An 11,317-nucleotide genomic window follows, 5' to 3' on the forward strand; every position below is an offset into this window, starting at 1 on the left:
TAAATGTTTTGTTTTGCTTTCATTTTTAATGTTTCTTTATAAAGTTTGATATGCTAAATATCAAAATCACATACATTTTTGTGAGTCATTAACAGTGCTCATGAAAAAAGACTGTAGAAGCTAATCTGTTATTACTCATGCATAAAAATGACATGGTACGTGCTTAATACTGAGCTAACATAACATAACATAGACAGTTACCAAAAGTGAGTCGTCCAAAACTTTATAAGTGAGCATTGGATGATTTTTGCCTTTTATGACTAGTCCCACTGTGTTCTGGAATGTTCCAGAAATCACTAGAGTTTTTCAGAATGTTGTATAATATTTCCATCCTTGCAAAAGCAAAAAAAAAAAAAAAACACGCAAAATTAGTACAAAACCCATCTGTAATAAACCAGTGTTTCATAATTAATGATAGTTAAAATTAAAATTTCTAAAATTTACCTGACCTAAATATTTACTAAAATATTGATGCTACAATAATAATAATCAGCCCCACAGAATTGTATTTATTAATTTTTTTTACATTTAATCATTTTGAATTCATTTCTGAATTGCTCATTGGTGACCAACCCCGACCCTAAACTTGGGCCTACTAACAACTACCAAAAAACCCTAGAAACCAAATAATACACCAGATAACAACGTGCTATTCACTACTTTGCTAAATCTTGGTAGTGACTTTTTAATGGGCAAGTATCAAAATGGTCAACGTCTAGTTAATTAAGATTAGCTGATAGTTTCCATAAGATGAACAAATGGGGCGCAGACACTGCATGTGCAGAGAATTGCAATGCAAGAGAAGGTCTTTGATCAACGGCCCTCAAGAGCGTGACTTTAACCTCTTGTGAATCATCCCTATCCTTTTTCATTTATCTCTCTAGTCTGATAAAACTGGAGATGGGTTTTTATAGGCGTCCACATCTCTTCAGCGTTTGAGACTTTTTCCGCCGGATACAGAGTTTCCAGACGTGCAATACGTACTGAATCATCAAGACGTACCCCCACCCCCACCTCTCCCGCTGATCAAATATCATCAGCCTGAAGAAATCAAGACTTTCGCTGGGAAGCAGGATGGAGAGAGACAGCGGGGGAGAAAAGATGACATTATAATGAATCCCAGTAAATACCTGTTTTACTGCGTGGTTGAGTCTGTTCCCTTTTACTGCACAGAGTGCAGTGCAAAATGCTCTGATTCCCAGCATGCCCTGTGACCAGAAGGCCCCACTGTATCCCAATCTCCACCTTGACCGGCCTTCATCAAAGACAGATACAATGGAAAAATTGAAAGAGAGAGTTGGAAAGAAAATAGAAAGGTCAAAGAATGGAAAGGTACATCCAGTCAGCATGCTTCAGTTCAGAAAGGGTGAACATATTCTGCCACACATTTTGTGCAATCCTCAAAGCAAGCTCAGAAATGGGTTTCCCCCACAGGTGCAATGTGTGCACTATTCCAGAGAAGCCATTAGACTGATGCCGGAGCGCCGCACATTACGAATAGCAGTTGTAAGCCATAGGTCTTCTGTTTATAAGTCTCGCAGCCCCTTTTATGTTTGGCACAATGTGCTCTCGTGTGGTTGTAAACATCAGCACTCAAATGCAGAGAGCTTAGAGTGACACCTTTAGCGTGCAATTGTGGAACAGTATTTTATAACATTTGTCGAGTTAGGGATCATGCTGCTAAGTGCTCTTACTGGTACTGGTGGTCTTTTTTTATTCTGCATGTAAGTTTGTGCACGGTTAAGAAAAGAACTGAATATATATGCACCACAGGTTGATTTATCTTCATGCTTTTTATTTTATTTTATTTATTTATTTATTTATTTTAACAGCAGGTGATTTCTAAATGTCTGTCAGAAAAAAATCTAGAGAAAAATCTAGTGAAACTAGTCAACCTCAGTAATTAACCATTCTTGACCCATCCTTAACTAACACATTATATAAAGATTTATGTAACAGTTACACATCTGCAATCATGCAGCCTCTCGTTGGTCTTTCTCCTTGTGTTCACATTTGCAGGCAAATGAAAAGATCTGACAGGTGATGGCGACACACTGGAGTTAATAAAGCCAAAGTGCTGCAGGCAAATCGCAGGTTTATGGTCCTTTTTAAACACGCAGATATAAAAGAGTCAAACAGGAGCCTTTTATGACTCGCTGGCCTGCCCACGCTGCTTTTATTGAGGGGGAACATATTACTGTCCCTGGGGGTAGTCCTTTTTTCATCCTAAATGTCATTTTCTCAACCTGCCATAACAGACTGGTTGCAGTGCAACATCCAGGATCCATTAGGAAGCTATAGTTGGCACAGGACAGTCTTAGGAAATGGGATTCAGTGGGATGGGTGAGCATACCTGGTTTGTTAGTTTTAGCTGGTGCTCTGTTTTGTTTTGTGTTGCTTTAAGGTTTTTGTTTGGCCTTTTTTTTTGTTTTGGGTCTTGTTTTTTGTTTTTGTTTTTTTTAGCTTTTTTTTTGGTTTTGCGTCGTCTTTTGTTTCTTTGGCTTTTTTGTTCTGTTATGTGTTTTGGAGACATTAAAATGGCAGACCAGCTTTAACCAGCTAAAACCTGCAAGCCTGACTGTTTTTTTCAGCAGGGAACTGTTATGTTTCTTACGAATTGCTTGTGCTTGACCTAACAACGATTTGTGCGTTTAGAGGAACCATCTTGGGATTAGATGTTACATTACTGTCTCGGGCAAATTAGCGTTGGCAGCTTCAGGCTTGGACTTTTTTGATTTCTTGAGGTCTCTGTGGAATGTTCTCGAATGTTCCACTCTGTCTTCCAAAACCTCTGAAGACTGACGAGAGATCAGAATTTAGTGGTAACACTGAGCAAAGGTGAAACAAAACTGCGGTAAAAATCCACCCGGCAAGGTCGTCATCACTAATGCGGTGGCGAGAGCCGTTCTCAACACTCAGAGGGAAACGGAAAGGGAGAGAGGTAAATCAAGGCCGAGACTGAGGAATGGAAATAGAGCAGGAAGAAAAGCAAGAGGCGCAGTGTTCTTCACACATGAAAGCCTTGATTCTGCCACTCGTCACCTCTCGAGCGCGAACAGGTCAGGAGGGAGCTAACAGACGCCAGTCGTGAGACTGACACCCCAAAGCACTGGTGCAGAGGAACTCTGACTAGAGATTGGCTACTTATTGCGAGCTGTGGGAATCAAGAGCACCTTGTTTGGTTGTAGGGACACATTGGGCCGCAACAGTTCGATTGTCTTGTGTATGTTAGAGATGGTGTGTTAGCATGACTGCCTCAAACAGTCAAAAGGAAGGGAATGCCATTTTGTTTGTGGGCTTTCCAAAACTTTTTTGTCCTCTGTACTGTTGCAAATCCCAGAGCTGCTAGCCTGTGCCAGAAAGCGTATGACATAGCAGTCGTTGAGTAACAAATGGTAGACGCGCTCAACATAACTATGAGAAAGGAAATCATGCCTTAAAATTAGAAGATTGTATTGCTTTTTTTGGCAAGGACATCACCTGATCGTTTGCTACAAAACGCGAATCCACATGAGAGGGATGATACAGAAAAATAGCCTGACTGGAGCTAAACACCCTGAATTTATTATCTACTTGTTTCTTCTTAAATTGACATGCATTGCAAAAATGTCTTTTAATGATTTTTAATAGTTTTTAAAAAAAAAAATATATATATATATATTTTTTTTTACAATACATTTCTGGTAGCATTGATTGTATCTTGAATATAGTGAATATAAAAAATGGGGCAGTAAGACAAAATATGTTTGTATTAAAGATGCATTCTCTCTCAAAAAAAACTTGTCTAATGCAGTGTTGCTTAATTTCTTGTTTCAAGCATTTTTAGATCTTTTAACTAGATGAAAAATACTCATTAAGAATAGTTTTTTGCAGTGTGTGCAAAACAAGTTGGCAAATACTTTGGTGGATTTCACTCTCTCCTCATGCAGATAGATAGGAGCTGAGCTTGCATGACTAGAAAACGGTGTCGACGGTGTCACCCAGACACCCGACGGTGTCACCCAGATCCAAAATGGCCGCCAAGTGTGCTGACTTGCTTTAAAAAAAAGCCTTTGCCTTCATAGAGCTGCACCATCTGATACCCATCAGCCCCATATGCAGGCCCTCCACCCCTTCAATCAGAACAGAGCCTTGTTGTTTACACCCATCTTTGTTCTGCTACATCTCAAGTCTTTCTCCTCCTCCTTATGCTAAGTGTTTAGCCTCCGGCCGTGTGGGATGTTCTTGCTCTCATTCTTGTTATTTTTATTTTTTGGGTCCACTGTCATGTGCATAAACTAGTGGCTTTGAAACTGCCCCAGTGGCTTCCCTGCTGAGGGCAGAATTTCCCCGCAGAGATACTTTGATGATAATGACTTTATGCTTTGGGGAGCCTGTTTTATGACACGTTGTGCCCAGACACCCGCTATCGTTGAATGCACGGTAGAGCAGTGATCACAGGACTGTGAATTAAACGTCAGCTTCCCACCACCACAGGCGGAGGGTGGACAGACCTGAAGGCCTAACACACCTGGACAATGTTTTTCCTCATGCTCATCTTTTTCTTTTTTCTTTTTTTGTACTCCGCATTAATGGGTGTTTATGCTTGTACTCTGAAGCGTAAGCATAGGGTTGGCTGTGCCACTTTTTACTTATAATGAAAAATGAAACTAATATTATATATCAGCGTTATTTTCTAATAGCGTTATAGCTTTTATTTATTTATTTTTTTGTTATGGCATAGTTTTTTTTTTCCATTTAGCCTTAATTTATTTTCATTCCTTTTTCTTTTTCTTTTCTTTTTTTGTTGTTGTTTTAGTAGTGTTATTACGTCAACTTAAAATATTAGAAGACAATATTAACTGAAATAAATTAGTTTATTTTAGAATTTTAATTAGCAAATTTTTTTTTTACCAATTATAGATTTAGTAACCCTTACCCTAACCCTAATCACCCAGAAATGAAAAAAAACCATCTATTACCTATAACCATAGAAATATGACATATATCAGAAAAGTAACAGTCAATGAGTCAATGTGGAATACATGAAAAATTTTCATTCCAAAATAAAAATAAGAACATGAAAAGGGTGGAAAAAAAAGTTTACAGTACTAATGCGTAATGCAATTCCAATGCATTTTTCTTCATATTGATATTTTGAAATGTTTTTTGATATATATATAAAATTAGATATATATAGAGATGTATATTTCAAGATATTTTTCATCATAGAAATGTTTAATCACAGTTCATGTATGATATTTATAACATATAATACATATTAATTAAATTACATATTACATAAATCTTTCTTTTTTTAACTAATGTTTAGTAAATAATTTACATAGTTATATTGGCAATTCTCCAACATATTTTACATATTAAGTTCTGCCATGTGAAAAAAATAATTTTAGCATTGAAAACTGCCTGTCACTTTTCTCAATCATATGCAGAATAGGATGGGCTTTTTCTATAAAAAATAATCATATACCATTTGCTAGATTTATGACATGACACGGCTTACCCCACTCCCCCAACATCAAGCCATCATCTTGATGTAGAACATGCAAAAAGCCGTGTAAGATGGGAGAGAGAGAGGGGTTGAAAGAAAGATGTAGAAAGAGTTGGAAGATGCCGGAAAGGGCTCGCTTCAAAGAACCACATCACTGGAGGTTATAGGAATGAAGTAAACAGTGTTCGTAGCTCTTAGATCTGCAGTAACCACAGCACCCAGAGGTTTGATATCCAACTCTCCTTGGGAGGGTTTCAAAGCCCTGTTTTGAGCTTGTCATGGAAGCTTAGATTTCTTTCTGCTTGTCACTCACTTTAATTCCCTCCTCTCCTGGCCTTCTTGTTATTGATTGCGTTCACAAATTAACAACACTCTAGTTTATTGTGGCCCACTTTCAGCTACTTCCTCTCAAATTGTCTCCCTCGTACATTGGCTGTTCTAAACAACTGTGGATTCGCTGAACGTCCGATGAACTCATTCACATTGGGTTTGTTGTGTCTCTCGACTCTCCAAAGAGTCAAAACCAAATGCGGTCCAGTCTGGCAGAGCATTTCGCCAGTATCCGTGCTTTTCAACTCAAACCAGATCCAGGATCGGGAGCTCGGGATCAGATGGTGGGGGTAGGTTGAATCACATCCGCATGTTCTCATTTCTTTAATAGACTTTCAAGGTCTTTTTTATTGGGCCTGTTTGTTGGCATATGTTGTTTGATGCTACCATGCTTTTGGCTGTCTTTTATGCTTTCCCCAGCCAGGAAGGATGGACACCTGCTGCTCTTTCCGGTTCTTTCATAAACTTTTGTGATTCCTCACTCTCACACCCAAAACAGTACAGAAGAATCCTCCCGCTGGGAAAAACGACTGCTTTAAGGGACATCTGCTACCAAACCCTCCACTTTGGCTGCGTCTTGTCTTAGACATTTGGCTGAGGTCATCCTGGATTATTTTAAATAATGCCTTACTGTGACCTAGACTCCTCACCCTAATGAACTGCTGAAACCGCTTGAGTCCTGGGACAGTGCAGCGACACTGCGAACACATTTTTCAGTCCCATTCCTTCCAAAAAGAAGCCGCAGATGGGAACGAAACGGGTTTGTGTTGAATTAGGGCACCCTGGGTCGATTATTCGTGTGTGTGAGAGCATGTCAGACAGCTGCAAGTCATTCTACCCCAACTGTGCGAGCTGAGCTTTTGTTCTTCAGGCTCGTCCTGCTCATCTCCTAATTGGATGTATGAGCTGCGGAGAGCTGGACAGATTCCCCAGCGAGCCCCACCCGAACTAGGCCGGTCCCTATGGTACAGCATGTGGCTTTGATTTGTGACTTCCCTGAGGTGTCTCCTTCTATCATCTGTGTGGTTTTGGCACCAAAAGCATTACCGTAATGAGATATTGACCGAGCAAAAAGGATTACTGTCGCTTTAAATCAAACCAAAGTGATTGCGGTCTGCCTGCGAGAGGAAAGTGGAAGCAAAATATGGCCAAAATAAGATAGAAGAGAGAGCCTTTATACCACATTCTGTGATCTGTACCCCCGTCACCCTCCTCATGTCCTGAACTTCCTGTAATTGCTGACCTTGGTTACAGATTCAACAGATGCATCTGGTTATCGACATTGCCTCTTGTTGCAGGAATTTGTGGTGTGGGATTCCAGATGAAAATGGTGTCTGGGATTGTGTGCATCAGGCCTCTTGTCTTGATATTGAAAGTTGATGCATGCAGTTGGAAGGAATTTTAGAGACAAAATGATCAGTCTTATAATTACATCTTAAAGATTTAAAATATAATCGTTAATAAAAAATTGCATGTTGCTATTGTTGCAAATGCCAAAGATTTTTTTGGTCATTTTTTTCCCAATAATATCCCAGATAACGATTAATGCCCTGATTTTTTAAAAAGGGAAAAAGTATACCTTGAACATATTTTGCTTAAAGGCATCTGCCAAATACATTAAAACAAATGTAAAATATCAATTTAAAATCAATTTTTAAAAATCCTTCACAGTCAGGTTTTCCATGTTAACATCTTTGCAAACTGATTATAACTTTATTTCTTACATTATCTTTGTAACGTCTTGGCTTTTATCACAAGATGCTCTGAATTTTACAGTTTTTAAGAACAAAGTGTTCATACATTCCTCGGGCATAATGTACATTTCTGTAGATTTAAAATGAATGATGCCAAGGTCAAGGGTTCAAATTTACCAGCAAATGCTTGGAAAAAAAGAATCCTATGAAAGGAAGTTGCTTTAAAAAAAAAAAAAAAAGCATGGTAAAAATGTCTGCCAAATGCATAAATGTAAAATTAAAATGTTAAGTTACCGTCACGGTCAGTTTTGCATGCAAGCATCTTCATAAACAGCTTACAAGCTCTTGATCTTTCTCTCAGGATTGTCTGCAGCAGAGCGACAGATGCATCTGGTTATCTGTGTACCTTCACATTGCCTCTTTTAGCAGGAATTTGTGGTGTGGGATTCCAGATGAAAATGTTCGCTGTGATCACTGGCGTCTGGGATTGTGTGCATCAGGCCTCCGTCTTCATATTGAAGGCTGATGCTTTTAGCTGGAAGGCAGTTTCTCAGCATGGAGGCCATTACCACTGTAGAGCTCCATTTGTATGAATGGCAGTTTGTGTGTATGTGTGTGTAGCGTCTGTTTGCTCGGTTGTGTGCGTCAGAGTGCATGTTTGTAGAGGTCTGTACTAAGTGCCTCAGGCCTGCCAAACGAGTCAGAACTTTTGTAGACGATTTTGAAATGTGGGGGGGAAAATGAAATGTGAATGTTCCTTGAAATGGAGCAGCGTAATGAACTCAAGACTGTTCCCATATTCAGTACTGCTCTGGCGTTTCTCCACGTATCCCACAATGCCTATTCATTTGAGTCCCTAACCATTGCGTTCTTTCGCTCTCTAGCACACTTTCAATCAGATTGTTTTTCCAATTCCTGATACAATCAATTGCAGACGTTGATGATAACTAGGTTTTGACCTTGACTCTCTCAAGAGTGGATACTTGAAGTAGTGTGATTTCACTCTTGACGGTCGAGTCATAGATCTGCGCTGAGTCATCATGGGAGCAGACTGTAGATGAGTCACATCGATGAGATGGACAGCTTGGGTTGCCCTCACTTACTGCAATCCAAGAATTCCTAATGTTTATACCTCACATGCTGTGAACTGACTGCAGCTTGCTTTCTCAGAGCTACCTGCTGCTACACTTGTTAGTTATTGGCGGTCAGTTTCGATGTTCTAATAAGGACTGCGTACTTACTGTTTACAATCTTTGAACAGCTTATCAAAGTAGATTTTACAGTCAGAAATTGAGTTTTATAAGAAAGTTTCAGTTAAAAGGCAGTTAAATCTAGGTATCAAACTGGTCCTGTGTTCCTGACCTTCTACAAAAAAATCTGTATTGATAATGACCTTCATAGGCAAGTTTAGTGTCTTGTTGCATGTTTACTAAAGCACTAAAATATTTTTTTCCCTAGGATTCTCTGCGGCAGAAGGACGAGCGCATCGAGGAGCTGGAGGAGGCCTTGCGTGAAAGCGTACAGATCACGGCCGAGAGAGAAATGGTGTTGGCACAAGAGGAATCTGCCCATGCAAATGCAGAGAAACAGGTGAGATGACGCTCAAAGATCATTAATATGCACTTACTCTCTCTTTCAGTTTTCTCTCTCTTTCAGACTCTACATATTGTTCACTTGCCATTTTTTCTTAACCTTCGGACCAGTTTTATTTAATGCCTTGTCCTTTGAGTTCAGAGAGAAGTAGTTTATTAAGTAGAGTATTTTTTATTTTATTTTTATTATTATTATTTAATCAAATTATCTTTTAATTTATTTTACCTTTATTTTATCATATTTAATTTTATTTAATTTGATCTTTTTATTTATCTTTGTGTTTTTTGTTTAGTTTTTTTGAATGAATGAATTGTTTTGGGTTTGGTTTGGTTTCTTAAAAATCTCAATTTAATGAGACGTCTGTCAACATTATCAATCCAGTTGACAAAAAGATTTAGCTTGGGGCAGCCAGCATTGGCAGTATTGAGACTTCTACTATCATAGTCTACATCCAGATAACTTTTGAAGTATGATAAACTGTCATGTTTACTGGAAATGTTCCTAGTAATGTTTCTAAAGAGGTCCTGTGTACCTGTGATGTGTTACCCGAAGCAAAATGTGTGCGGTAACTTCAGTGTGATGCTAGCCAAACCCTACAGCCATCTTTTCATTGTGGAAATGTCCACTTCCTCATCCTCCTGGTCAAACATCCTTCCCAGTGTTTACACAGAGCTGTATGCACATCCACGCAAGGCTAGCATCTCTCAGGCCGGGCTGTAATGGCTTTTCCTTGGCGGACAGTATCGCTCCCATTAAAAAGCCTCCTTCACAGAGCTCAGGAACCAGCAAAAAGCCGGCCTGTCACAGCACATCACCACACCAGCACATAAAGCTATGCCAACCATCCAGATCCATGCCAGCGATGCCTCGCCTTGCCAGTGGCCAACATTCATGTGGCATGCATGGGTTACGTGTTTGTGTCTGCAGTCAGTCTTCATTTAGAATATAAATAAGCTTTGCGTGTCCTGCGTGAGGACTGCTAACTTTGGTCCGATTCAGTTCAGCCACATAGAACGTGCATACGCACATGAGGAACGTCTGGTGTGTGCACAGAACATGCCAGCGTTTCTTTCTCCTAAGCAGGAGTTCAACTGGGATTTTAAAGGTAGAGGAACAAAATATTGGGTAAATACTGTATGTAGACTCTACCTGGGTCTACTTAAAGGAATTGTTCATCTAAAAAGGACAGCTCTGTAATTATTTACTCACCCTTATGTTGTTCCAAATCCATAAGACTTTGAAGCACAAATTATTAGATATTTTTAGTGAAACCTGAGTGGTTTCGGTCCCTCCATTGAAAGCCCAGGTAACTGAAACTTAGAAGATCCAGAAAGTTCATATAGGTGTCGTTAAATAATTCCATATGAAACGTCTTTTGAAAGGTATAAATGCTTTATATGATGAAAAGATTTAAATTATTCACACATATAAACAAATACGTAGAACATATCTTGTATGGATCTCCTTTTTTGGATCTTCTAAATTTGTATCTAAATGATAACCTGGATTTTCAGTGGATGGACAGAAACCTCCCAGGTTTCATTAAACATATTCTCATTTCTAAGTGTTTTAAAGATTAACCAAAGTCGCATGGGTTTGGAACGACATGAAGGTGAGTAAATGATCACAGAATTTCCTTTTTTGTGGCGAATTATCAATTTAATGCAACTCAACGGTCTAAATGGAGACTGAATGTGCGTCCTGATGTAGAACATGCTGGAAATGGATTGAATTTAGAAATAAACTGCCAATAATTTGTTATATTATGATTCAAAGTTACTGGAATGCCATACTCGAGTCGTTCTGACCCAGTCTAACCTCTTTTTAAAGGGGTCCTATTATGCTCTTTTACAAAGTCTTGATTTTGTTTTGGGGGCGTACTAGAACATGCTTTCATGTTTGGTGGTTCGAAAAATACATTATTTTTCACATAATTTACATTATTAAAATACCTTTCTCCCGAGGCAGGCACAAACGGCTCGATTAGTTCCGGCTTTGATGAAGGTCTGCCTTCCGAAAAACAAAATGTGTTGTGATTGGCGAACAGCTTAGACGGTGTTTCAGTACTGCCCCGCCTCTTGCTCTGTCTTTCAACAAAAGCTTTTGGGAATCCGGCACTACTCACTCGTGATGTGGAAGCTGTCCTCAGTCAAATGTGCAGCACACAATAGCAAATTGGGGTTATAATGCTCAGGAACAGAGTTAAAAA

General features: G+C 39.1%; 1 protein-coding gene across 1 annotated transcript in view; it reads left to right on the forward strand.

The window, feature by feature from the left end:
* Positions 1–11,317, forward strand: part of LOC107584049 (ELKS/Rab6-interacting/CAST family member 1-like) — a 198,789-nt gene that overhangs the window by 79,934 nt on the left and 107,538 nt on the right. Inside the window, exon 13 of the mRNA XM_016270453.1 lies at positions 8,974–9,105. Coding sequence (XP_016125939.1) covers positions 8,974–9,105 — 132 coding nt within the window. The remainder of the gene's footprint in view (positions 1–8,973; positions 9,106–11,317) is intronic.

The sequence above is a fragment of the Sinocyclocheilus grahami genome, unplaced genomic scaffold (assembly GCF_001515645.1).
Source record: "Sinocyclocheilus grahami isolate Dianchi unplaced genomic scaffold, SAMN03320097.WGS_v1.1 scaffold56.1, whole genome shotgun sequence".
Taxonomy (NCBI): domain Eukaryota; kingdom Metazoa; phylum Chordata; class Actinopteri; order Cypriniformes; family Cyprinidae; genus Sinocyclocheilus; species Sinocyclocheilus grahami.